This window comes from Rhinopithecus roxellana, chromosome 5 (assembly GCF_007565055.1).
Source record: "Rhinopithecus roxellana isolate Shanxi Qingling chromosome 5, ASM756505v1, whole genome shotgun sequence".
NCBI lineage: Eukaryota > Metazoa > Chordata > Mammalia > Primates > Cercopithecidae > Rhinopithecus > Rhinopithecus roxellana.
Window position 1 is genome coordinate 136,036,741 of NC_044553.1, and position 27,932 is coordinate 136,064,672.

General features: G+C 47.4%; 1 protein-coding gene across 3 annotated transcripts in view; it reads left to right on the forward strand.

Annotated features, from left to right (window-relative positions):
• The window catches only part of ADCK1 (aarF domain containing kinase 1), a 130,300-nt gene that overhangs the window by 74,410 nt on the left and 27,958 nt on the right, over positions 1–27,932 (forward strand). For 2 of the 3 annotated variants that reach the window (XM_010382730.2, XM_030931535.1), the window contains exons 5-6: positions 8,939–9,097; positions 21,502–21,660. In XM_010382730.2, coding sequence (XP_010381032.1) covers positions 8,939–9,097; positions 21,502–21,660 — 318 coding nt within the window. The remainder of the gene's footprint in view (positions 1–8,938; positions 9,098–21,501; positions 21,661–27,932) is intronic. The other variant, XM_030931536.1, reaches the window with a different exon arrangement.

Here is a 27,932-nt window from a genome sequence, read left to right on the forward strand (position 1 = left end):
TTTGAAGGGACCAGACCTTACCCAGGTATAAGGAACTACCCATGGTTGAGCATTCAGTCCGTGCAGGGCAAAGATATTCTGACATTCCCTTGTATTGACCCAAGTTCAAATTCAACGGGGAGGTGGTGAGTTCTCATGTGGGCAGGCTTGCAGTGGTGGTGCAGGGCCCGGCTTGCCTGGGTCCAATCTCCTGGTCCCACCTCTCTCAACTGTGATGGGGCATAAGCACTTGGCCTCTGGGGCTCAAGGCTGGCTCATTGCCTCAGTATTTGGATCACCCAGGGGTTATCTGCCTGGGCTGGGACCTGGCTCTGGGGGTCTCTGGCTTCATACTGCATTCTGTCCAGGACCTCTGGTCTCTTTTACCCCAGAGATCTCTGTCACAGGCAGGGACATAGATATGTCACCCTGTGAGGCTATAGGAGTTATTAAGATGGGGAACGCTGAAAGATTAGATTTATGATAGCCAACGGTGGATTATGAAGAATAATTTATCAAATGTCAGTGCCCGTGGCCTACAATTTACAGAAGGTTTGCTTAAACTGAGGAGATCTGATTGGACTGTCCCCTCCCCCACCACGAATGAATGACAGCTCTAATGGATGGCTTCCCAGACTGGCCAGCCACACTGGGTGTTTATCTGCTTTTTATTAATCATTATTATCACAACATTTCCATAGAGTCCCTTCATCCACAGCTCTCAAGGTACCCAGCACCCGGGAGGCCCCTCAGCCACCGTGAAGGAACTCTAGCCACTTCTGGGAGGTGTTTCAGCTACCCTGGATCAGCTGGAGGGCCCAAAGTCCCCTCTCCCTGATGAGGACAGGGATATTCTAACCTTAATTCCATTCATCCGTTAGGAAATACCTACCAAGTCCCATCAGGTATAAGGTGCTTTTGATACAGTGCTGAGCAAAAGCAGACGTCTGTAGTCTAGAAGAGAAGAGGAAAATTAAGCAAATATAAAGAGGTAAATGAGCAGCCGTGGCGATTGCTCTCAAGGAAGGTGCATGAACCCTGAGAATGTACACAGGGGAGGCTTCTCTGAGGAGGTGATGGTTCAGCTGTGATTGGAAGAATGAGTGGGGGAAGGGAGCCTTTTGGCCAGAGGGGACAGTGTGTGCAAAGGCCCCATGGGGCATGCAGAGAGCATGTTGGTGGCTGAACGAGGTCATATGTTACTAGTGGAGGGAGGAGGGTGGGGCAGAAGAGGTAGGCCGGGTCAGACCCCATGGGTCATGTTCAGGATTTTGGCTCTGGGAAGCTGGTGTAGTGACTTATGCAGAGAGATCAGCTTAAGTTTGGGAAACTCACCCTAGCTGCATGTGGAGGCTGGATTGGAAGAGAAAGGGCAGGCCGGTGAGGAGGTCATTGCAGTCTCTGGGGAAATGAGAATGGTAGTTAACACTCACTGATGGAACCAGACTGAGAGGCCAGAACTGCTGACTCTGTGCCCAGCACTCTCATTGTAGCACTCTGCCCTCATAACTGGAGGCATCGCATGAGTCACCCACTGCTACTGCAGTTATTGGGGGGCTACTATAGGCTCTATTCTAGACCCTTTATGTATGTGGTTTCATATGACCCTATGAGGTCAATATTAAAATAACCATCTTACAGATAAGGAAACTGAAGTACAGTGGATTTGAGCCTTGGCAGTTTGACCTAGAACCTGCACTGGAATCACCAAGCCTTATAGCTTCTCAGGCTAGACTGTCCTGACGAGCTGCTGGGCGTGTCTCAGAGTGCACACACAGCCATCCTGGAGTATGGGTGCCCCTGGCTTCTTTTTTCCCTACCTGTCAGCCGCTGGTCACCATCTTGAGGGAGGAAAGAAGCTTGGTCTGACCTGTGATGCCCTTGACAGAGCCATGTGGGCAATGGCCTTGTGCCAGGAGGCCCTTCAGCAATTGGCAAGCATTGTGCCAGCCTCAGTGCAGGAACAGTTTTGTAATTTCTGGGGTTGGCCCTTGTCAGGAGGGCCTCAGGTTCTGCTGCTGGCCCTTCATTTTCTTTTCAGCTTGGCAACAGCAATAGCTAATGGCTCTGCAGAACCAGTAGTTTGATCTTTTGGACCCCAGAAAGAACACAAACTCCATGGAAGACAAGGTCGGAGTGTCCTTGAGCTGTTATTGCCATTATTATTTTTATTATAATAAATTGCTCTGAGTGGAAAGCTGGTGATGAGGGGTATTCCCACCTTGAGGCAGGGCAGCTGTTAAGTGGGGTGGAGGTCCGGACAAGGAGTGAGGAGGGAGAGTCACACTTGATGCCTGTTCTCCCCTCTGATCACCATGGTCACATCAGAGGTGTCCCCTTCTTACCTTGCTGGACATTTCTTTCAGGATTGGAGGAAGCAGCAATGTGCAGGAAGCACTATCTCCAGCAGGCCCTGCTAAAATACAAGTGTGTTTTTCTGAGAGGCTGTTGCCTCCTCACGGCCAGAGACTATGTTAAGTACACTCTATGTAATTAACATGGTTCCTGTCATATGATGGTCCTGCAGTAAATATGTGTTGACTGGTCGGCTTAGGCTAAGGAATAGCAAATTGGTTTCATTTCATATATGAACTCGGGTCAATTTGTAGTGGCTGCCTGGGGCACTGTGTTGAGATTCCAAGGCACCACCTGGGCTCATCAGGAATGGACTAGTGATGTCTGGCATCTAGTAATAGTTACTAGTATTAGTTAGCTATTGCCACATAACAAATTACCCACATCCCACCTCCAAAACTTAGTGACTTAAATCAATAAATATTTGTTATCTTACAGTTTCTGTGGGTCAGGAATTTGGGAGGCTCTGGCTGAGTCGTGAGGTTGCAGTCCTATGGAGGCCTGGCAGGGGCCGGAGGATTGTTTCCAAGACGGCTCACTGTTGTCAGGAGGCCTCGGTTCCTTGCCACATGGACCTCTCTGCAGTCGGCATGAGTGTCACCATGTCATGGCAGCTCACTTCTCCCAGAGCAAGCAATCCAAGGGTGAGTGAGAGGCTTGTCACCGCCTTTATGACTTAGTCTTGGAAGTCACACACTATCACTTCTTCCATGTATTCTTTGTTGGGAGTGGGTCATTAATTCCAGCTCGCACTAAAGGGAGGGGAATAGGTGCCCCCTGTCAAAGGGAGGAGTATTTAAACATTTGTGGACATGTTTCATTTAGTTAATTAATTTTTAACATCCAGTTGGTACCAAAATATTCTGTTAACACCATGCTTAGGACATTCCAGTGGTTTCTCACCCTTTTTCTCCCTAATAATTAATTAATTATAGAGACAGGATCTTGCTATGTTGCCCAGGTTGATCTTGAACTCCTAGCCTCAAGCAGTCCCCTTGCTTCAGCCTTCCAAAGTGCTGGGATTACAGGCATCAGCCTCCATACCTGGCCATTGTGAACATATTTTAAAACTACCACGGGGAAGTGAGTGTGCTTGTGCCACTTACTTGCTGTCACCGTCAGGTGTCACCTTGGAAGATATAAGAATAATCCTGAAGAGGTGGGTTACAAATCAGACATGTTTAAAGGGGAGGGGCAGGATTGCAGCAAAAGCGGGTATTGGCTGATAGGGCAATGATAAGATATAGGGGTATCTGGGGCAGGCCCCTGGGAAGTGGTGCAGGGAGAACTGGATGGGTTCCAAATGGAGGTGGTGGAGAGGTGGTGGTGGGTTTTCTGCCCAAGGCAGACATCAGAGCTTTGCAGAGTCCTAGATAGCTGGAGTTATTGTGTCTGCCTTAGGCTGGGGGTGGGAGAGGGGGGTGAAACTCTCTCCAACCACTTCCATTAGTGCAGACGGAGACTTGTCTCTGCTCACCAGGCTCCAGTGGATGGCAGCTGGCACCCAGCCAGGTGTAGGGCAGGCCAACTCGAGACTTGCAGGAGCCAGATGTTGTTTGCTGCTGATGCCATGGTAACCTGCCCCGATTTGGTTCTGCCCCAGGTGCCCTAAGTGGGAACTGCTTGGTCTTGGCGTCCAGGCCTGGGCTTGCCTGCTTTGAGGCAGGCTTCCTTCTGCATCTGGAGCCAGGCAGTTCGGGGTTTGTGAGATGCATTATTGATACGGTGATGTAGTTTCTAAAACCAAAATTGGCCTGACGTGACCGAGTATGGGAACAACAGGCTGGAGTATTTGAAAATGGGCCATCTTGGAAGAATTCAGCCGTCCCCCATCCTGTGACTGGGGAGCCCCTTCCCTGAGGGCCCCGAGGCTGGCCACGCTGCAGCATCTGGAGGGGCTGTTTAAGATACTCTAAGCAAAACTCCCCAGGAGGCATAGTGTGGTTTCTCCAGAAGATCCTGGCTTCCTGTCCCCTTATTTTGGTCTTGGCTGGTGCTTGGCTGCTCAGTGTGGCAGTTTGGTAACACTGCCCTGGCTTCATGGGACTCTGCAGGGTGGAGTTTCTGGATAGTCCCTTACTCTGCCCTTTGACTCGGGTATGATGTCACTTGGTCTCCTGATTCCCAGGCTCATGAAGCCAGACTGCTGAGGACTTAACTGCCCCGGATTTGCCAAGCCCCTAGGGGATGACACATTTTTTCTTACGCCCCTGGTGCTTTTTTGCTCATTAAATGACAAACACTTCCCTGCTTCACACACAGAGAGAGAGAGAGAAAGAGAGAGAGAGAGAGAGAGAGAGAGGAGAGAGAGAGAGAGAGAGAGAGAGAGAGAGAGAGAGAGAGAGAGAGAGAGAGAGAGAGAGAGAGAGAGAGAGAGAGAGAAACCAAACGATAAAAAGCCAGAGAAACTCTTTTTCTGATTATTTTTCCTTTTCCAGACAGGGACATCGATATATTTGAATCATGGGCCGACAGTAATTAAAAAGCACGTAACTAGTCATATTAAAATGCAGTTGTTTTACTTAACTGATTTTGCCGCTAGACCCAGAGCGGAGGGGTGGGGGAAGAAAGAAATGGGGAAAGAAAGGCTTAGAAAGGGAGGCAAGTTTCTGTGAGTGACTGGAGGCAGCTGAGGGCCCTGCTTGAATCTAATTGCTGCAAATGCTGCAGTTTGTTTCTGGTAATGGTTTTCTGCTGAAAGGGCTGGGGGACGAGGCCTGATTGGAGGGGGTGGCATTTGTTTCAGCTGCATGGGGGGTATAATTCTGCTTCCGGGACAGGGTCTATTTTTCCTTACCATCTATCAGCATAAAGTACTTCCACTGAACACTTTGAATCAAGGTTCCATTTAGAGATACTTTATTCATATTTAATTACAGGCTGTAGCACCAATCTTTAATTGCCTTTTTTATAAGCCAGATAGGAACATCCACTAGCAATCAATTATCATGTGTGTGTATGTGTGTGTGCTTGCTTAAGCACGGGAGGGTGTGGGCGTGTGACTTGCTTCCTGATAGAGAAGGAAAAGATGGCTGCAGGGACACTGGGGAGGGGGTGGGGTAGGGTGTCTGTGACAGGTTTCCAGTGCCCAGTGAGGGGTGCATCCTCCTTCCCCCTGCCTGTCTTTGTTTCTGTTGGTGGTACTGGGGATGGGGGCAAGTCCTCACAGCTGGGTCTTGTTCAGGTGCTGAGTTGGCCACTGGGCTTGGGTGCTCTCTTGAGGCCTCCTTGATTCACCTGGTGGGGATGGGGAATTGTGGGAGGCCTCCTTCATGTCCTCTGGGGATGTGGTGGACCAGACTTCCTCTCACCCTAGAGATTAGGATCTGCTCACCTCAGCTCTTTCTTTTCCTCACCTCCCTGCGGGGTGCTCTTGGCAGCTGTTCCTGCTACACAGTCCTAGTGATGCCATGTCACTCTTCAGTTGCAATGACTCTGCAGTGCCCCTGCAATGACATGGGCTTGGAGACTGGTTGTCCTTCTCAGACAGTGAGCACATGTTCCTGGGAGTCAGGTGGTGGCTTGGGGGTAAGGAGTGAGGCCAGATGACCCCCAAATCCCTTTTCAGTGGGAAGATTGGGCCATTTTAGCTGCCTGGGAAATGAGGGTGTGAGTTCACAGCTCTGCTCCAGAAAACCCTCTGCTTGGTGCTCCTTCAGGAACTCCAGAGAGCTTGCAAAGGGACTTGGTGTTGATCTCATTATGTAACAGCTGGGGACATTGCCGAGGCTTTACTTTCCCTTCCATTCCTGGGTCCCTGTCCCAGCAAGGGGGTGGGGAGGGGACGGAACTCACACTTACTGGGTCTCTTAGGGGTGCTGGGCACCATGTCTGTGTTTTTTTCACTTATGCCTGCTGGGGCCTGAGAATGCTATGTCCTTCAGAGCCCCTTCTGTTGTGTGTGGCAGAAAACTGAAACTGACCTAAGCAGACAAAGGAATCACAGGGTCGGTACTCAGGCATGGCTGGATCGAGAGGCTCAAACATTGTGGCCTGGGTTCACTCTCTCTGTCTCTTGGTACTCTGCTTTCTTCTTTGTTGCTACTATGTGACCCTCAGCAGTTCTACCCCAGGCTTATATTTTTATGTCAAGTTCCATTGAGACAAACATCCCTTCTATATCAAACAAAAGTAAAATGATTTTGTCTGATTGGACCAGTTGAGTTACCTGTACAGCTCTGAACTAATGCACATGGCCAGAGATATTCAGGGTCCTGATTGGCCAGGCCAGGGCCTCACACCTGCTTTGGAGGAACAGGTGTGCTTTTTCTATTTTGGAAAGCTGCGTGTTTGAGGTCTTTAGATTCATAGAAATGTGGGAACAGGAAGGTCTAGCCATTTCAAAGGGAAGAAAAAGTTGATTCAATTCTTCTCCAGTGGAATAGTGGATTCAGTCATTCAACAAATTTGTTTGGCACCAACTAGTCCCAGCTGTGTTCTAGGGAGTTGCAGGGAATTCAGCAGGGAACAGAACAGACAAAAATCTTTGCCCACTTGGAGCTGATGTCCTAATGGGGTTTATAGGGATGATGATCCCGTTGTTTCCCCATCCCAAGTCCAGGCCCAAGATAAAGGGTTCTTATGCTGAGAAACTCAGGGTGATTGGGTGGATGACAAGGGAAGAATTTTGCCATTGGGAGTCTAGAACTCACGAAGGAGGAGGAAAGACAAGTGTGTTTTTGGGGGAGCAGGGAGAACCAGACACTGGGAGAGATACAAATAACAAACCAACCAGGATGAAGGGGGCCAGGGAAGTGAATCCCATACCCATCTCTCCTGACAGAGAAGCATAGGCCTTTCCTCATGTGACCTGGGCCTTTGGTCTGGGCAGGATGTTGATAAATGGGAATGGAGTTTAGTGAAAGCTACAACAATGATGACAGGGCTGGAGGGAGTGATTTATGAGAGGAGTTTAGGAAAGTGATGGTGTAGCCTAGCAAATGGGGTGAGGATGGTGGCTGTGGGTCATGTGACATCTGAAGTCCAAGGAGAGGGGTGGAGGGGCAGGGCAGAGTGGCTGCTGCAGTAAAGGGGACTGAGGGAGGAAGGGCTGCGCAGACTGAATAGACTTCAAAGCATGAGGGCCTAGGAGGGTGGGCCAGGAGAGCAGGCATCTATACATGCTTGTGCATGTGTGTGTGTGCATGTCTGGACTTTCCAGGATTGTGAGGCTGTACAGAGGCTTAAAGAAATGGAGGGGATTAGGATTTCAGCCTTGGCCAATCTTGGAAAAGACCTTTAGAGGCCTCTTTCCTAGTTGGCAGAATATTTGGATCTGGACCATGTAGGTGTGACCACTCAAGTCAGGGAATTTTATTTCCTTGAGGAATATCAGTATGGCATTTCTAAGAGGGAAGGAGGGAAGGAAGAAAGAAGAAGGAAGAGTAAGGAGTATATTTTCCACTTCATAGGAAAAGAAAGGCACAGAAAAGGCAAAGGGCTTTGCTCAGGCCTACTTTGCGTGGCATCGCAGGTGATGACCTAGAGCAAAGTTCTGGCTTGCAGCCCTGGGGTCTCTGCTCGAGTGGCCAGGCTGGGAGTGGACTTGGTGACCCATGTTGAGGCTGCTGCTCAGGCAGGAACAAAAGGTGGTTGTTGGTCTGGGGCCTCCGCCCAGGATTCTTTGAGCTCCCCTGGTTGGTAGAATGGAAGCGTCCTCTGTCTGATCCCTGTCTGGGGCTGAGATACTGGGCTGCCCCGGGCCCACATTCTGTTAATGCTGGATTGTCCATATGTGAGAGCCCAGGAGGCACAGCGGTAGATAGTGCAATGGGCAGATAAAACTCAGTTCTGAATAGCACTTCTTTAACCTTTGATGGAGGCGCTTAGGGGCCCGTGCACAGGTATGAGGATGTGCCTTCCATGCACATCTTCTGTCCCCCTCCCTCTATATGCCTACCGTTTGTGAATGTCCAGCAGCGGAGGACCAGGCAAGACCTGGTCCTGGTACACAACTGATAAAGCAAAAAATCTGTCCTTGGGGCTGGGTGCAGTGGCTCATGTCTGTAATCCTAGCACTTTGGGAGGCTGAGGTGGGCGGGTCACGTGAGGTGAGGAATTTGAGACCAGCCTGCCAACATGGTGAAACACCATCTCTATTAAAAAATACAAAGATTAGCTGGGTGTGGTGTCACACACCTGTAACCCCAGCTACTCAGGAGACTGAGGCAGGAGAATTGCTTGAACCTGGGGGGTGGAGGCTGCAGTGAGCCAAGATCATGCCACTGCACCCCAGCCTGGTCGACAGCGTGGGACTCTGTCTCAACACACACACACACACCACACACACCACACACACCACACACACCACACACACACACACTTTCTCTATCTCTCTCTCTCTCTCTCCAATCTGTCCTGGGGGCGGAGGCTGCAGTGAGCCGAGATCATGCCACTGCACTCCAGCCTGGTCTATATCACGTGACTCTGTCTGTCTCAACATACACACATACACACACACACACACACACACACACACACACACACACACACAAATCTGTCCTGGGGGCACTAGGCATCCCTGACTCTGGCCCGTCTTCCTGACTGCCTCTCACTGAACTGGGTCACTTTTTTAATCGCTCTGTTCTCTCTCTACTCCCGACAGATCCATGATTTGTTCCAGAGCTTCGACGACACCCCTCTGGGGACTGCCTCCCTGGCCCAGGTCCACAAGGCAGTGCTGCATGATGGGCGGACGGTGGCCGTGAAGGTCCAGCACCCAAAGGTGCGGGCTCAGAGCTCGAAGGACATTCTCCTGATGGAGGTGAGAACCCTCCCCTCCCTTTCTCCTTCCTGTGTCCTCGGTCCACATTTCCCTGGGATCCAGGCTGCCTAGATGGAACTGGTTCAGGCTGGTGTGGAGTGTGGCCCTTCGAGCAGCAGAGTGGGAGAGGAGAGCTGAGATCACGACAGAGGAGGTGTTATAACAGCTCCGTGACCACAAAACCCTGTGGCAGCTTGGGTTAGTTCTTGATTTGTCCCTGGGAACTGCCTGTGATAGTCTCGAAACACACTGAGTGGCTGCTAGGGGCCAAGGGGACCTCAGGGGAGGGATGTTGTAGAAATGAGCCAAACCAAAGGTGTGTTTTTTTGTCTGCCACAGGGGTAGACAAAATTACATCTTAATTTGTTAAATTGTAACAAGAGGGAGCATGTGGTCAACAGGGATATAAAAAATGACATACAGATCACGTAGAAATACCTATGCAGGTTGCAGGTTTGCTTCTCTGGTACTTACTTGGAATGAACAAATTCACCTGTCTGAATGGTCCTAGGAAAACCCTTAGTGGACTTTTCTAGCTCTGTGCTCAGACTAAGGGCAGAAGAGGCGGAGCGGCCACTGCTTGAGTCAGTAGCCATCACCCCCCATGGGGAGGTCAGCAATCTGTTTAATTTGTCAGTATGTTCCTTTCTTTCCTTTTCTTGTTTCCCTTCCTTTGCTCCCCTTCCTTACTCTGGACTCTTAGTTTATTCTTTCAACTCACTTTAACCAAACTTGATGCCTATGTTGAGGGTCTTCTGCACCCTGTGCTAGGTGGGTGCTGGGGACACGAGAGTGAGTGAGCCCCATCTTCATCTTGGGACAATCCTCATTTAGTGGAGACAGGCATGTGAACAGTCACAGTGTGTTTGCACAGTGCCATGTAGCACTGTGCCTGGATGGATGGGGCACCAAGGGGGTTGCAGCAAGATGGTGACTCTTGAGATAGCCAGGCGGCGGAAGGACAGCCCAGTGAGCGTGAGGGCCTGACTGCTTGGAGGACAGAGTGTATTTGGATAACTTCAACCTGTTCCGGTGGTATGAGCTCGAAGTGGAGATGAGGCTGGGAAAGTAGGTAGGATAGAACACGAGGGGTTTGTATTCCAGGCTAAGGCATAGAATGGTATGCATGGCCAACACTCACTACATATTTGTGGATCTGAGCAGATCTGAGTTTTTTCCTGTAGTCATTGGGAACCATTTAAGAATTTTAATTAGGGGACTGTCATGATCAGATTTGCATTAGAAATAAAAATCTGTTGGGAGTCTGGAGGATGGATCGGAAGGCAGAAAGACTGTAGCCAGGAGATGAATTGCGGGGCTGCTGCATTGGTCTGAGAGAGAAATAATGATGTGAAGTGAGGAGTGTAATGGGAGTAAGGGAGATGGATGGGTTCAAGGGACAGAATAATCAGGATTTGTGACCAGCTTTACACATGGGGTGGGGGCAAGGACTGGTATGAATGAGAAGGAGACAAATGTCTTAGGTTTCTGGCTTAAGTGATTATGTTTAGGCATATTTAACTATATATGGTAGTTCCCCTTTATCTGTAAAGATACATTCGAAGACCCCCAGTGGATGCCTGAATCCTCAAATAGTGCCCAACCCTATATACACTGTTTTTTCTTATACATACTGATATGGTTTGGCTATTTCCCCACCCAAATCTTATCTTGAATTGTAGCCCCCATAAGCCCCACGTGTTGTGGGAGGGACCCGGTAGGAGGTGATTGAATCATGGGGGCAGGTCTTTCCCATGCTGTTCTCGTGACAGTGAATAAGTCTCACAAGATCTGATGGTTTTATAAAAGGGCATTTCCCCTGCAAAGGCTCTCTTGCCTGCCACCATGTAAGATGTGCCTTTGCTTTTCCTTGGCCTTCTGCCATGATTGTGAGGCCTCCCTAGCCATGTGGAACTGTGCATCCATTAAACCTCTTTCTTTTATAAATTATCCAGTCTCAGGTATGTCTTTATTAGCAGCGTGAGAACAGACTCATACACATACATACCTGTGATAAAGTTTAATTTATAAATTATGCATAGTAAGAGACTAATAATAAAATATAATTATAAGATATAATTATAATAAGAGTGAGGTGAATGTGGTCTCTTTCTCAAAATGTCTTATTGTATTGTACTCACCTATTTTCAGGACACAGTTGACCTTGGATAACTGAAACCTTGCAAAGCAAAACTATAGAGAAGGGGGACAACTATTTGTCAGTCAGGGTATAGTTGGTGAAAAGAATTTGCTCTATGTATTTCAAACAGGGAATTTCACACAGAAAATGGAGTTTACAAATGATGTAATGGCCAAAAAGCCAAATGGGATGGAGAGACAATTGCCAACAGCAGGAAGCCAAGGCCACCCTCAAGGCAGAGGACAAAGAGAAGATGTAGTTCTCTAGATCCCAGGGCCAGGGACCATGGATAGTAGCTGAGACTGTGGTGAGCTTGTTCCCTGGGAGCCAGATCACAGACATAGGGCCCTTCACTTGGGAGTGGGAGCCACAGATGCTGTTTGAGGCAGAAGAGTTTCCATCTCCTCTTGCCTCCCAGTATGTTGGTATCCCTCAGTGTTGCCTCCAGGCAAAACCTAGCTGGCAGCAAGTTGGCAAGGGAGCCTGGGAAATGGAAGTTCTCAAGAGAGTAAGGGGATTGGGATGCATCTCGGAACAAAGTGAAATGGTCAATGCAGCAACCACGTAGGGTAAAATAGTGCTCTTGGCAGTTTTGGATAGGGATATCCTTGTTGGTCTGGAGTCCAGGCTGGAATACAAATTAAGCATTTATGAGTAAAGATACTCTTGATAGATGAATCTGGGGGAATAGTTGAGATCACTCAGAGAATGTATATAGAGTTTAAAAGACAGCAACAAGAAGAAAGAAGGCAAGGGAAAAAACTGTGCAAAACATTGTTTGGGGGGTGAGCCCAAGAGGATAAGTTCATGAATGGGACTAAGAAAGCATGATCAGAGAGACTGGAGGAGAACCAGATTGTGCAATGCTGCTATATTCAGTGGAGAAAAGTTAAAGATGAAAGCACTATATTAGTTATCTGATGCTGCATAATGAGTCACCTCAAAACACAGTGGCTTAAAACAACAGTCGTGTGTTTTGCTCATGAATTTGCAGTTTGGCCAGGGCTGGGTAGAGAAACTCATCTGTTTTATGCAGCACTAGCTGGAGTAACTTGACTGGGGGCTGGAGTGGCTCATTCCCTGGCTGGCAAGTTGGTGCTAGCTGTTGTCTGGGAGCTTAACTGGGGCTGTGGGCCAGGGCCTTAGTTCCTCTCCACATCAGCCTCTACATGGCTGCTTGGTCTTCCTCACAGCATGGCGGCTGAGTTCTAAGAGCAAGTGACCCAAGAGAATAAGGCTGAAAGTACATCACAGTTTTATGACTCAACCTTGGAAGCCACATAGGATTACTTCTTTCCTACTCTTTTGGATGAAGCAGTCACAAAGGCCCCCTTAGTTAAGTTCAGGGTTGGGGAAATAGACTCTACCTCTTAATGGGAGAGTGGCAGGGTTCTAGAAGTGAATTAGAGTGGGAGGTACTGTGGCAGCCATTTTGGAAAACATAGTCTGCCAGAATTCCTCAACGTTGTCAAATGGGAGATCAAATCAGTAAAGCACTGCAAAGGGTATTTTGGATTTGGTGATTCAGGGTGGTTAGGAAGAGCAGCTACAATGGCGTGATCAGGGTGAAAGAGAATTGAGACTCAAGGAAGTGGAGACTTTTCACAGAGAATGTACTCTTTTCAGATATTTAGTTGTGGAAGGTTCGGGAGAGTTAGGGTAGTGGTCAGAGCAGAGCATAGGATTAAATACTGGGGAGACTTGAGTGGAATTGTAGCTGATTGGGAAGGGGGCAAATTAGGGGATTCGGCAGAGAGAAGTAATTGCTAGATCAAGTCCTGAGGGAGATTCAAGTGACTGGGAGTGAAGAACACAGGTGGAAACCTTAGCCTTTGTTTCGAGCCCAGTGGAAGGTGGGAAGGCTGGGTACAGATGAGTGTGTGGGGCAGAGGAGAGGGGGAGGGAAAGTGGGCAGCAGAGTGTGTAGCAGCCTGATAGCCTCTATTTTTTCTCTGAAGTGGGAGGCAAGACCATCTGCTGAGAATGAGGGGGTAGAAGGTAGCATTGGAGACTCGAGGTGGGTGAAGGTTTGGAATAGCTACTGTGTGCAGTGGAAACGGGGCTGACCAGGGCAGGAGAGCAGGGTTGCCGGGTGGCCCTGAGCATCTACCTATAAACCTGATTTTTCTAGCATACCTGTCAGCAGCTGTGGAGCAGCCATAGCTGGGAGAGAACTGGGAGATTTGGAGGATCTCAGGGTTTCCTGAATCCCAGAAGCCACTCCTGAGTCAAGCAGAAAGCTGCCTCTGCATAGTAAAGCCATCAGGGCCCACTTGGACAGGGAGGACAGCTGTCGCTTTTTCTCTGCGTTTTCTTGCTGCCTCCCTAAGTTATGGTTGCTGGAAGGTCAGAGCAATAATAGCAGTAATAAAGATTTGGCATCTTCCTCCCTGAGGTAAGGATCACATGCTTTTCTTGGGAAGCACAGCCTGGCAGGCTGTGTGCAGAGTACGGAGTGGCTCCTTAGTAGTGGCTTGAGGGCAGTTCTGGGGCTGGGACCAAAGGCAAACCGGAGACCCACACTCATACCCTTCAGGAGGACAGCTGGAACGGAGGCCTGAGGCCACCACCCCATGGACTGTCAGGATGAGCAGCAGCACTGGGTAACACTGCCATCTCACTGGGCTTCATCTCTGGTGGGAAAAGTCCTGCCTGGGTCCTTCTCTGATGGAAAACCAAGAAGCTTGTACTTGAAGTGAATATTTTGTTTTTCTGTGTTGTGACCTAAATGGTGTCTTATATTTAGGAATGACAATCCCAGAAAGGTATTAAGCATTCTTGGCCTGAAGAATGATTTCTAGGGGACATTTAGGGCTACCAGAAACTGAGGGACAGAGAGGAGGCAAAGCTACTTTTCTGCATACCCTCTATGTCTCCTTTCATGCCAACTCCAGGTGTGGTATGCCCATATGCTTCTCTCCCACTCTTGTGCACTCTCCTCTGCCCTGTAATTGATCACAGCCTGGTCTTAAGAGGAAAGCAATCTGATGAAAGCAATTCACAGTAAAGAGAGAGTGACTGATAGGCTTAACCTCTTTATATTTGCATTTTAAGAGGTGACCTTCTACATCCAAACTCATAACTACTGTGCATTTACAGGGTGATAGAGGTCTATAGGGGTGAGACTTTTGAGAACAAGGGGGTGGTGACTACTGGTTGAATCAGTTGGGATGCTTTCAGTTGGCTCTAAGAACCAGAAAATCCAACTGAAAGTGGTATAGCTAATGCTAACCCCTATTATCTCACATGTGAAGATGTCTGGAACTTGGGTCAGCTGTTCCAAGGCTGACAGCCCAGCACCTCATTGTGGTTTGTAACAACTCAGACTTTCCGTGTTTCACTCTGCTGTCTCAGCTTCCTGGCTTGCCCTCCTGAGCCAGCACCGAGCATAGTCCCAACACAGCTGCAACAGTTCCTGGTGTTACAAGTAGGTGACATCCTCATATTACTTATCAGAAAAAAAGAAAAAAAAAAAAAAAAAGGAGTTCCCTAGCAGAGTTCCCTTCATTTCTTATTGTCAAGAAGTAATGCCCACTCCCAAATCAGTCTTGGCAAGAAAACTGGGACCACCTTGATTGGCTTAAACCAATCATGACTCACCTCAGACCTGTTTTCCTTGAAGGACGTGAAGGATGTACAAACTTGGGGTTGTGTTAGCCAGGATGATGGGGGAGATGGCTGTTGGTTTGGCCTCCAGTAGCATGTACCACCCTAGAGTTTTGTGTCTCCTGTGAACCTGGCAGTTTTGTGTCTCCTATGAACCTTCTCCCTTGGAGAGGGGAGAGAGCCTCTAGGATAGACTGTTGAAGGATGGCAGGGGAGGGAGGCTGATTCTCAGTAAATGGTGTTCAGTGAATCAGATGGTGTCGATGACTTTGCACAAAAGAAAAAGGCAGAGCCAAGGATGTTTTTTTAGCTTTGTCATTATCACCTGATAGTGTCCCTTTAATAGTTGGGGCAACTCTACTTCTAGATGCACGGCCAGTGACTCTTATTGATTTGAGTGGCTGTCCAGAGCCAGACTAATTGGGCCCAGAGATTGGAACAATGATTCAGCAGGAGGGGGTGAACTGATGAAGCATAGGCCATCCGTCTGCTGGCGGGCTGCCTTTGCAGCAGTTCTTTTCTACCCACAACACTGGGGAGCTTAGCGGGCCATATCTCACTGCCATTCTCACTGCTTGAGGGCAGGGTAAGACTCAGATGATCCCTGAGCTGCGGGACTACCATAATCCCCAGGTCCTAATCACTCTATATCACTCTCCGTTATTTCTCCAGCTTCTGAATTGATGAGGAACACTCCCTTACCCTCTCACCCATAAGGAATCTAACATATTGCCAAGTACTATGCCCTTCATGCACCACTGGGCCCCAAGGCACTCGGCTATGTTGGGGTGGGACTCTTTGGCCTGAGCAATAAATCTCATCTATTGCTTGATGTCATCTGGCCCATCCCAAGGGTCAAGGGTCTCAAAAAGTAAAAACCCATGGCAGTCATGTTTTTGACTTTTTCTGAGCAGCATTTTCAGTGCATTTTGTCTACCATCTTGTTTGTTTGTTTGTTTCTTTTTTTTTTTTTTTGACAGAGTCTCACTCTGTCACCCAAGATGGAGTGCAGTGGTACGATCTCAGCTCACTGCAATCTCCACTGCCTGGGTTCAGGTGATTCTCCTACCTTAGCCTCCCAAGTAGCTGGGATTACAGGTGCCTGCCAGCACAGCTGGCTAATTTTTGTATTTTTAGTAGAGACGGGGTTTTGCCATGTTGGCCAGGCTGGTCTTAAACCCCTGACCTCAGGTGATCCATCTGCCTTGGCCTCCCAAAGTGCTGGGATTACAGGCGTGAGCCACGGCACCCAGCCTCATCTTGTTTCCTTACTAAATGTGTTGGTTGAGCAGTGGGTGGCTAGGCAATGTTTGCGTCGGCACAGAATCCAGCAGCGATTTTATTTATTTATTTATTTATTTATTTATTTATTTATTTATTTATATTTTGAGGCGGAGTCTTGCTCTGTCGCCCGGACTGGAGTGCAGTGGCCGGATCTCAGCTCACTGCAAGCTCCGCCTCCCAGGTTTACGCCATTCTCCTGCCTCAGCCTCCCAAGTAGCTGGGACTACAGGCACCCGCCACCTCGCCCGGCTAGTTTTTTTTGTATTTTTAGTAGAGACGGGGTTTCACCGTGTTAGCCAGGATGGTCTCGATCTCCTGACCTCGTGATCCACCCGTCTCGGCCTCCCAAAGTGCTGGGATTACAGGCTTGAGCCACCGCGCCCGGCCTTTATTTTTTAAAATATATATTTAAAAGTATCCAGAGATGTGGGCCACCCAAGGAAACTTCACCCTATAAATCTGTTTTCTAAAAAGTGTGTACTTTAATAACTTATCAGAACAAAGATAAACCCTGTGAATGGCAAGCTATTTACATCACTCTGAATTGATTTTCGACTCTTGTTGAACATTCATTTTTACCAGTTTGGATCGGTACAGGCATTCTATTTAGTGTGCTGTTTTCCCATAGAACATTATTTCTTTTATAATGTACAATAACTCGATAACAGTAACTTGCATTTCCAGTTGCATTTTACAGTTTACAAAGCTCCTTCTCTGCCTTATCTTGAGCTTCCTATTGTATTGTCCTATGTCGTTGTGTTGTGTTGCATGAGGCAGGGCTGCATAAAGAATGAACAAGAAAAGCCCAGGTCAGATTTTGTTTTGACAATTCCTGTTTTCTACTATGTAAAATTGGCAAGAAAAGGATTAAATGAAAGTGTGTGTGTAAAGTGTTCGTAGCACAGTGCCTGGTGTGTAGTAGGAACTAAATAATGATAATTGCCCTTCTCTTTTGCTATTTTAAATAACAGTCAGTTGTTTTTTCTTTTCTTTTCTTGGTTTTATTTTATTTTATTTTTTATTTTTTGAGATGGAGTCTCTCTCTATTTATTGCCCAGGCTGGAGTGCAGTGGCATGACCTAGGCTCACTGCAAACTCTGCCTCCTGGGTTCAAGCGATTCTCCTGCTTCAGCCTCCTGAGTAGCTCAGATTACAGGCACATGCCACTACACCTGGCTAATTTTTATATTTTTAGTAGAGATGGGGTTTCCCTGTGTTCGCCAGGCTGGTCTTGAACTCCTGACTTCAAGTGATCTGCCCGTCTTGGCCTCCCAAAGTGGTGGGACTACAGGTGTGAGCCACCACGCCTGGCCTATTCACTAGTTTTCAAACTTATGTGTGACTCTTCATTTTTTCCATTATATTTCTGTGTGGGCCATGATTGATTTTTCCTCCTGCAAGCCAATGACCCTATAGGAAGATAGTTTCATTATTTTACCTTGAAGGAAGTATTAATTTTTGAATATACCTTGATTGATTCATAAGGTTCCAGATCAAGTAGAGAACTCTCAGGCTTTCTGAAATTATGATTCCCCCAAATTCAGAAGTTATGGCGCTTTCCACTAAAGCCTCAGAAACAGAAAAACTCATTTTCTTTGGATAACACATGTGAACATATAATTATCTCAGAGAAGCGGACAAAATCTTTGAAATATTCATTTGTTCATTCATTTACTCATTCATTCATTCATGTGAGTATTCAATAAACATCTGCAGAGTGTTGAGTAGCTGGTAGGCACTGGTGGAAACATTGGTTGTTAGAAGAATTTTATGGAGAAGATGCATTTTGGGAGAAAAATCAGAAAGTCAAATTGATAACAACATCTGTTTTATTTTAGTTGATTGCATGTGTTGTCAAAAAGAAAAATTGAAATGAATCTGCTTAAGGTAGGCTAAGTAGATTCATTTAAGAACACAGTTGAATGAAACCAGACGGTGAAACTGAGTTTTATGTTACTTTCTTCAGCCAAGAAAAGTCTAAAATGGCAGCAGCCCAAACTACTTGAACCCGACGACTCTTAACCTGACCCCCTCTCCACCCACTGAATTTCAAGGGGTTGGTGAACCCCCTGAATTATGTGCAAAATTATGTATGTTCATTTTCTGGGCTTTGGAGCTGTTATCAATTTTTAAAATTGGTGAGCTCCTATAAAGGGGATGGTGACATTGCATAAATCTGAGAACCACTGACTTCTATTCAAAGAACCCCCTTCATTTTAAAGTAACCAAGGAAGTGACCCACAACCCACAGGATGCCTTAGAAACCAGTTCGATGAGCAATGTAAAGTTTTCTGTGTTACGAGTTAGCTTACTAATTAGTTACTAGCAATTAATATTAGTTAATAAAATTGGCTGCTTATGATTAATGATGTCAGGTATTATCAAGTGTTAATAATAATGAATAGTATTAATAATGACTAATTATGTAACTGATTAGTAACTGGAAAATCTTTAATGTGCCTTTCAGTGCTGCTTGGATATCAATGATAATTAAAAATTTCACAAAAAAACAGTGACCATACAATAAATGATGAGGAATTATTGTTTGGCCAGAAGCTTCACCCTCAAGTAGAGACCTCACTGGGCTACAGGTGGCTCTCTGTGCGTATCCACGTCTGGTCCGTGGTAATTGCCTAGAGGGTAATCAGTAAATATTGATTGAAGAAATGAGAAAGCCTCATTGTGGCCCCTTTCCTTGCCCCTCTCGGGTGAGACCCTTTGGAGTTTAGATTGGAGCAAAATGCTGGAGAGCTTTTCTTGCCTGAATTCCGAGCCCAGAAAGGTAGAATTCAGGTGACTTAGATGGCATGACTGGCCTCTGCGTGGGCCTGGGGGAATCTCTTCTTTTTCCTGTTCACTTGCTCTGCCTCTGCTTTGGTCACTGCCAAGGGCCATCTGAGGGCACTGTGATGGGATGTGATGTCTGGAGGCTGCGGTGCCCAGGTGCCAGGGCTTGAGGCATACAGTCTGGGCCTCTCTGTTGCCTCTCTGTTGCCCCCTCTCCCTTCTAGTCTTGCGTGATACAAACAAAACATAAACTAAATCAATTATCATAAGGTCATAGGTCTAGCCCATGAAAGACCAGACAAAACTCAAAAGAAATTAAACTACAGCCAAATGTAATTAAAAGAAGTTTTGGTAGAAATTGAGCATGATGACACTGTGTGATGATTCTTTTTGGAATGGCATCTGGTACATCACCCAGGACGTAGGGCTTGAAAACAAAGCTGTAAATGCCTTGTAGTTAATAGTCTGGCTTTAGATTGATTTCTTTTGCCAACAGCATTGAGCAAAATATCATAGAACAGGGCAAAAAGAAGCATGAGACAAGGCTTTTATCTAGGGCTCAGTAAGTCTTCATGGAAAGATGGGAAGGGGAAGGTCTTTTGGTACCAACAGGCCCACAGCTTGTTAGTTCTTATTGCCATCTGCTGTAGCCAGGGTTAGAGATGGTTGTTCTCAGATAACTCGGACTGTCATTTATACTAAGAATTACTGGGTCAATCAGTCAGTCTTCTCCCCAGGCCTGGCTTTGAATGCCAGCAGGAGAGCTTATGGGAGATCAGGGCCCTTCTGTTTCCCTCCCAGAATACTGGAACACCTCCTATGTCCCTGGTATCACCCTTGCTCACCCACTACAGAGCCATCATCCAGGAACTTGGACACCCATCTCAAATCCAGAGCCCTGGTGGTGGGGCAGCCTTAGGATTGAGTCCCTGCCCATGGAGGGGGCTGTGGTATGCTATGCACAGATCACTGGGTCCTTCTTTAATTTCACGTCATTAAACTGACCCCGAATGCCAGATAAATCTTCTAAAACCCCCTCTTATCATGTCATCACTCAAGAATCCACAGTGGAGCCAAATTGCCAAAAATCTAAGCTTTTCATCCAGGTGGTCAAATTTCTTCTCTCTTTCTCCTCTTGTCTGATCTAGCCGTGTTTTCTTATTCCAATTTAGTTTTTTATTATGAAATATTTTAGATGTACAGAAAGTATAGAAAATAGTATTATAAATGTTCAAGCACCAAACATTCAACTTAAGAAATAAAGTAGTGACAGTTACATTTGCAGCACCCTTACAGTGCTTTGTGAACAGACCATGAGGAACAGATCAGGGAGCAGCCACAGGAGCAGTTGAGCTAAGTGCTTCAGAGCAAGGGCTGTGGAGTTGGCTGTGGAATTCCCAAGAGGAATTTTAGCTAGGTGATTCCTTGCTGGGAAAATTTTGGGAAAATCGTATAACCCCTCAGAACCTCAGATTCCTCATCTATAAAATGGGATAGCACTTTGGTAGGCTGAGGCAGGAAGGCTGCTTGAAGATAGGAGCTTGAGACCAACCTGGGCAACATAGTGAGACCCTGTCTCTACAAAAAAAAACTTTAAAAATTTGCTGGGCGTGGTGATGCACACCTGTAATCCCAGCCACTCAGGAGGCTGAGGTGGGAGGATCACTTGAGCCTTGGAAGTCAAGGTTGTGGTGAACTGTGATCACGCCACTGCACTCCAGTCTTGGCTACAGTGTGACAGCTTGTCTAAACAACAATAGAAAATGGATGATAAGATGTGTATCTGTGTGCCTCCCAGAGTTGTTGCAAGAATTAAGTTTAGTAGTAAGTAAAGTGCTTAGTTCACTATTCATAATAGCAAAGATGTGGGATCAACCCAAATGCCCATCAATGAGAGACTGGATAAAGAAAATGTGGTAGATATACACCATGGAGTACTGTGCAGCCATAAAAAGGAATGAGATCATGTCCTTTGCAGGGACATGGATGAAGCTGGAAGCCATTATCCTCAGCAAACTAATGCAGGAACAAAAAAACCCAAACACCGCTTGTTCCAACTTACAAGTGGGAGCTGAACAATGAGAACACATGGACATAGGGAGGGCAACAACACACCTGGGGCCTGTTGAGCAAGGGTTGGGGTGTGGGGGAGAGCATTAGGAAAAAGAGCTAATACACGCCAGGCTTAATACCTAGGTGATGGGTTGATAGGTGCAGCAAACCACCGTGGCACACTTTTACCTATGAAACAAGCCTGCACATCCTGCACACATATCCCAGAACTTAAAAAATAAAATAAAAAATAAGTGCTTAGTTAGTGCTGGACATGAGGGGAACCCTCAGCAAATGGTAGTCATGGTTACCGATGCTGGCTGTTGAGCTATCATCATCTTGGACTTGGTGCAGAGTATCGAGCTTATGGGAGAGCAGGGTCCTACTATGTTTCCCTCCTGGAATTCAGAGGAGGGATGGGCCTCAGGGGAGCAGTTTCCCTTACTCCAGAGGAGAACCAGGCAGGAAGGTAGGGAATGTCGCTTGGTGTGTGCTGTGGGCCCACCCCGTGACTAGGGTGCTTGTTGGATTTCAGGTGCTCATTCTGGCTGTGAAGCAGCTATTCCCAGAGTTTGAGTTTATGTGGCTTGTGGATGAAGCCAAGAAGAACCTGCCTTTGGAGCTGGATTTCCTCAATGAAGGGAGGAATGCTGAGAAGGTGTCCCAGATGCTCAAGCATTTTGACTTCTTGAAGGTAGGCGGGACAAGGCAATGGGGGCCATGGCGGTCTGGTGGAAGAGTGTGGTGGTACGTGGGTCCCTGCCTGGAGTATCTCTTTCAGGACATAATTGGGACATCTTCTTCCTGAGTCCTCTTACTGAGGATGAATGATTTGTCACTGGTGATGTGCATTAAATCCCTTGAAGGCAATTTGCAAAGAAATATCAAGTGTGATTGTTGACCCATTAGTCAATTAAACAGATGTTTATTGAATAAACGACAACTGCAAGACACTGAGCCCTAGCCAAGAACCTATATGCTGTGGTCTCGGCCTCTGTGAGGCGTGGGATGATGATGATATTGGCGACGCTGATAGCTAACACTGCTGTATGCTGGGACTGTTTTAAACACGTGTTTTACCTCGGCTTTTACAGTTGGTTCTGCTGTAACGAAACGTATGTGTTTCTAGAAGTACTTCAGTTATGCAAAATCACACAACAGAAACCACAGAGCTTATGGGGAAAATAGAGTTAGGGGCACAACACTCAAAAAAATTCATCAGTGGCCGGGCACAGTGGCTCATGCCTGTAATCCCAGCACTTTGCGAGGCAGAGGCAGGTGGATCACCTGAGGTGAGGAAATCGAGACCAGCCTGGCCAACATGGTGAAACCCCGTCTCTACTAAAAATATAAAAATTCGGCTGGCGTGGTGGCATGTGTCTATAATCCCAGCTGCTCGGGAGGCTGAAGCAAGAGAATCGCTTGATCCTGGGAGGTGGAGGTTGCAGTGAGCTGAGATCACGCCACTGCATTCAGATCTGGGCAACAGGAGTGAAACTCCGTCTCAGAAAAAAAGAAAAAAAAATTCATCAGTAATACAGTAATATAGAAAAGAAAAGAAGATAAGAATGAATAAAAACCAGTAACATAGTTTTACACATGTTAAATGGCTAAGAAATACATAATACCACAATACACATGGCACTTTACCTTGAGCCTGCTGTGGAAGTGGGCATCAGAAGGGTTGCTGCTTGTTAGTTTTGTGAGATGGTGGGAGGAGTCCTTTGAAGTGGGACAGAGGCCAGGCATGGTGGCTGATGACAGTAATCCCAGTACTATGGGAGGCGGAGGTGGGCGGATCACCTGAGGTGAGGAAATCGAGACCAACCTGGCCAACATGGTGAAACCCTGTCTCTAAAAATACAAAAAGTAGCCGGGCATGGTGGTGCACTCCTGTAATCTCGGCTACTCGGGAGGCTGAGACAGGAGAATCGCTTGGACCCAGGAGGCAAAGGTTGTAGTGAGCCAAGATCGTGCCATTGCACTCCAGCCTGGGCAACAGAGTGAAACTCCGTATCAAGGAACAACAACAACCACCAAAAAAAAAAAAAAAGAAAGAAAAAGAAAAGAAAAGAAAAGAAATGGGACAGAAAGTTGTAAGGCCAGATGTGGGTGACTCACCGACTCGCAGCGATGTCGAGGTGTGTTTGTTTTGTGTATTCCAGTGTGGCATGGCTCTGCTGGATGCAGCTTTCTGCATTCCAGTGTTTCTCGCAGATGATAGTACAACATAAGCACATCCAAAATCTGCATTATGATCAAACTCTTCCCTAACATATCAATTGCATTGGAATAAATTTGTGTTTTCAAAACAAGTATTATAGCAGAACTGTTCTATGTAATAAGAGACACTTAATGTGGGAAACAGTATCAGATAATATGAAGTCGCAGCTGTCAGTGCCCCATGAGAAGTACGGCTTCTATGTGTTCTGAGGATTCAGAAGCAGGGACTCCCATGGCCTACTGGGTCAGGGCAGGCTCTGTGGAGAAGTTGGCACTGGAGTTGGTGTTTTTTTTTTTTTTTTTTTTTGAGACAGAGTCTTGCTTTGTTGCCCAGGCTGGAGTGCAGTGGCATGATCTCAGCTCAGTGCAGTCTCCACCTCCTGGGTTCAAGTGATTCTCCTGTCTCAGCCTCCCAAGTAGCTGGGATTATAGGCATGTGCCACCATGCCTGACTAATATTTGTATTTTTTTTTTTTTTAGTAGAGATGGGGTTTCCCCATGTTGTCAGGCTAGTCTTGAACTCCCGACCTCAAGTGATTTGCCCGCCTTGGCCTCCCAAGTGCTGAGATTACAGGTATGAACCACTGTGCCTGGTCCTGGAGCTGGTCCTTTTTTTTTTAAATTAATTTTATTATTATTATTATTTTGAGACAAAGTCTCACTCTGTCACCCAGGCTGGAGTGCAGTGGCGCAATCTCTGCTCACTGCAACCTCCACCTCCCAGGTTCAAGCGATTCCCCTATCTCAGCCTACCGAGTAGCTAGGACTACAGGTGTGTGCCACCACACCTGACTAATTTTTGTATTTTTAGTAGAGGCGGGGTTTTGCCATTTTGGCCAGGCTGGTCTCAAACTCCTGACCTCAAATGATCCGCCTGCCTCGGCCTCCCAAAGTGCTGGGATTACAGGCATGAGCCACTGCGCCCAGCCGGAGCTGGTCTTTAAGGACCGTCCTGATGTTCTCTCAGGGCACACAGGAACTAGGGAGAGAGATGTATGTCACACCATGTTCTTCCAACACATTTGTCCTTCCTGAGGTGTATGCCTGTTTACACAGGGTTACCCCCTTTTTCCCGGCAGTGCAGGGCTTGCAGGGCTCTTCTGGTTGTCTGCACTGAGCTTGGCCTCCAACTCTAGGAGAGATCACCCTTCTCTCTTCTTCAGCAGGCCTGGGGAATGCAGGAGAGGGGTCACCAAGCCCTCAGCAGCTCCATGTGCAGGTTCCAGAGCCAACAGTCAAGCCGTGCTATTCTTGGGGAGGATGGCTCAGAACATTGGATCAGGGAGAGGGGACACTATTGTTCTTGACTAAGGTGTCCTTGTGGCTTTTGAAGACGTTATGAGAAATGGAGGAAGTGTTTATACTTTTGCTCTCCCGATTGACTAACAGGGATGGAGCAATTGAAGATGTGTCTATTCTAACCACTTGAGAATCTACAGGAGGAAGAACCACAGCTGTGGTGATCAGTGCAGTGTCTTGACACACTGATTGTGGAGGAAGATAGAGCCCAAGAAGAAGTTTAGCTGGGTGTGGTGAGGGTCGGGTCTGTCTCCATTCTCCCAATATGCTTGACTGGCATTTTGTTGGCTGCCATTGTACGTGTGGATGTACAGACCCTCTTGTGTGCGGAAATCCAGGAGTGCAGCCTAGGTCTGGTGTCACTGCCCTGACCTTGGAGCTCACACCACCAGTTCAGTGAAAACTTGGCTCTTTTAGACAAGTGATAATGTTAACTAATTAATATAATGCTATAGAGTCTAAGACATGCTTCTACTTGCCTATCCCATTTCTTTTATTCCCGAGCTTGTTGCTGTACTGGGAGCTGGGGTTTGTCCCTGCTCTGGAAAACTTCTCATCTAGTGGAGGGACAGACACAGCAGTGTGTTGTTGTAGTGCACTTTTGTTAGCACCGTGACAGGCATTCGTCTGTGTTTCTGTGGATTCCCAACAGGAAGTACATAATTCTACTCAGGATAAAGGGCTCCGGTGAGTGCTTCTAAAAAGTATTGACTATAGGCGATATATATTGAATATCTCTTCTTCATCAGGAGCTGCTGCATTGAACACTCTGCAGGTACTGTGGTGTTGAGTCCCTCCAGCAGGCGTCAGCCCATATTGCAGAGGACAGTTTAAGTAGAGGAGCTAGGGCAACATCCCAGATTTTCTGACTTCAAATGTGGTGCTCCTCTCAGGATACTCTGCTGCCTTTTACCGGCAGGGGTGCCCCTCAGAGCCAGAACTATGTGAGCCAGACAGAACCATCTCCTCCACTGTTCCCATGGAAACAGCAAAATTGTCCCCTGGCTGGGGCCAACTGGCAAGTGCCAGACCAAGACATGCAATAATAACAATAACACACACAGTTTTCAGATGAGGATGCCAAATGGGTAAATAATGAATATACCAATTTGACCTGCTGTTTCCAAAACTTGCACACCCTTCCTAAGACAGTGGTGGAATTAAGGCTCTTGAGTAATTAATTTTCCCTAAACACATAACAAGGGGGAAGTGAATTTTGCACTGTGAACCCAGTTCAGCTCTTAAAACTGGAGATAGATTGCTTTTGCACACTGGCTCCCTATCACAACATCTGTGCATAATTAAGCCTCCGCAAAGAGTTTACCTCTCAGTGTGTGAGGCATCTTCCGGTGCTTATGTGGGGTTTAAGAACCTCAGTCCTGTGCTATAAATCTGCCAGCCTCAGACAAGCACTGAATGCAAATATGGTGTCAGGGGGACTGGGAGAGGGTGAGGGGACAGCTAGGCTGAATGGTTAAAGCCAGGCTTAGTGGATCTGGCAGTAGAGCGTATGTGCTAGGGGAAGGAGACAGGACAAGTGGTAGGGTTTCTGACTCACCTGGGGGACAACTGGGGACAAGGTGGCAGGGGAGAAGCTTTATAACCACAGGGTTTGGGACTGGAAGTGATGAGAGCATTTCTGTGTGTGTGGAGGTGGGGATAGGTGTGCAGGGCCATGCCAGGGTCCCTTCGTGTGTGGTAAGGAGCCCAGGACTCTAGAAATTATGGACAAATCCTGAGGAGATGTGCTTGCTTTTTGGGAAGTGTCATAGCTTCCCATGAATCTCAAAGATTAGGAACCACTGATGTATAGTAATTAATATATAACTTTTTTTTTTTTTTTTTTTTTTTTTTTGCAGCGTGCTTTGTATGTATTTACTCTTTAATCCTTACAACAGCCTCACAAGGGAGGTGCCATAACCAGCTCCATATCATCAGCTGGGAGACTGAGGCCCAGAGCGATCGACCCTTTGTACAGGGTCACAGGGCTCACCACTAAGGGGCAGGGAATAGAGGTAGCCTGCTCCAGAGCCTGCACGTTCCCCCTCCATGTGGTTCTGCTTTGTGGGGAAGATGTGAATTCCAGTGAACTGTCTAGAGCATAACTCTCAGCCCTGGTGTGTATCAGAGCCCTCCTGTGAAACTCCATGTGGCCGTCATAAGAGCAATCAATGTTTTTTCCAGCAGCTGCTAGTGTCTAGTTCCATGTTGAGTGCCAGTACTCTGCTCATAGTAGTAGAAAATGGGGGCGGGGGTGGGGTCGTGCTTCCACTGTAACCATTATCACCATATTTTTGGTGGGGAAACTGGTGTTCAGAGAGGTTGTATAGCTTACCCACAGTCACACAACTTTTAGATGGCAGAGCTGGGGCTCCAGCCAGCAGCCTCACTCCAAATATGCCAGTCTGACTCCAGGTCTCCAGGCCTTCTGCTGTGCTGGACTCAGGCTCCAGGAGGACTGTGGGCCCAGGATGATGGGCGCTGTCTCAGACAAGCCAGGCATAGCCTGCTTCGTGGGCACATTGACCAAAGCATAGCAACAAAGCAGAAATGTGAGGTCAGGGCCAGACTGTGAGGCTGAGGCCCAGGGTCTTGGGCTGGAACTTCCCTAATCGTCACCCTCCTTCTTGGGGTCCAGATTGGCATCAGTGTGGGAGGCAGGAGGAACCCACAGGAGGGAGGCCTCTGCTCTGTGACAAAGAGGTAGACCCTGGACCCAGGGGTCCTAAGGGTCAGGGTGTGACCCTGCTGGTGGGGCCACTGAGCACCCTGGCCATGAGCTTCTCAGAGTTTCATTTTGCTTTGTTTGGGGGTGGGGTGGGGAGTGCGGGGTGCTTATTGACTCTTTCAAATTTCTCTTTTTCGTTTTTTCCTTCCTTGACAGAAGAAGCATAGGACAGGAAATGTGGGCGCTCACTTCACCCCACACCCTCAGGTCCTCCTGCCCATCTGGTGATTTAGGGGCAGCTCACTTTTTTAACTAAGCAGGAGCAGTTTGGCATTTTGCAGTCATTTCCATGTTATGTCTGTCCAGGGGCACCTGGGGTTCTGAAGCTCCCATGACAAATTCTGCTGTTTCCCAGGTTTGATATTTTAGTCATTTCAGATTTAAGCAGCAGAAGCAAGGGGCACATTCTGTGGTTAGACTGGATTGGTGACGTCTGCAGGGAGACCAGAGGGGAAACCCCAGTATACCCAGGACCCTGATGCACAAGCACAGAGAAGCTCCAGCCTGGGATTTTCTGTTTCCACCTGTGACTCTTTCCTAGCTTTTTTTTTTTTTTTTTTTTAAAAAAGATGGAGTCTCACTCCCTTTGTCACCGTGGCCAGAGTACAGTGGCGTACTCTTCACCCACTGCAACCTCCGTCTCCCAGGTTCAAGCGATTCTCCTTCCTCAGCCTCAGCGATCTGCCCTCCTTGGCCTCCCAAAGTGCTGGGATTAC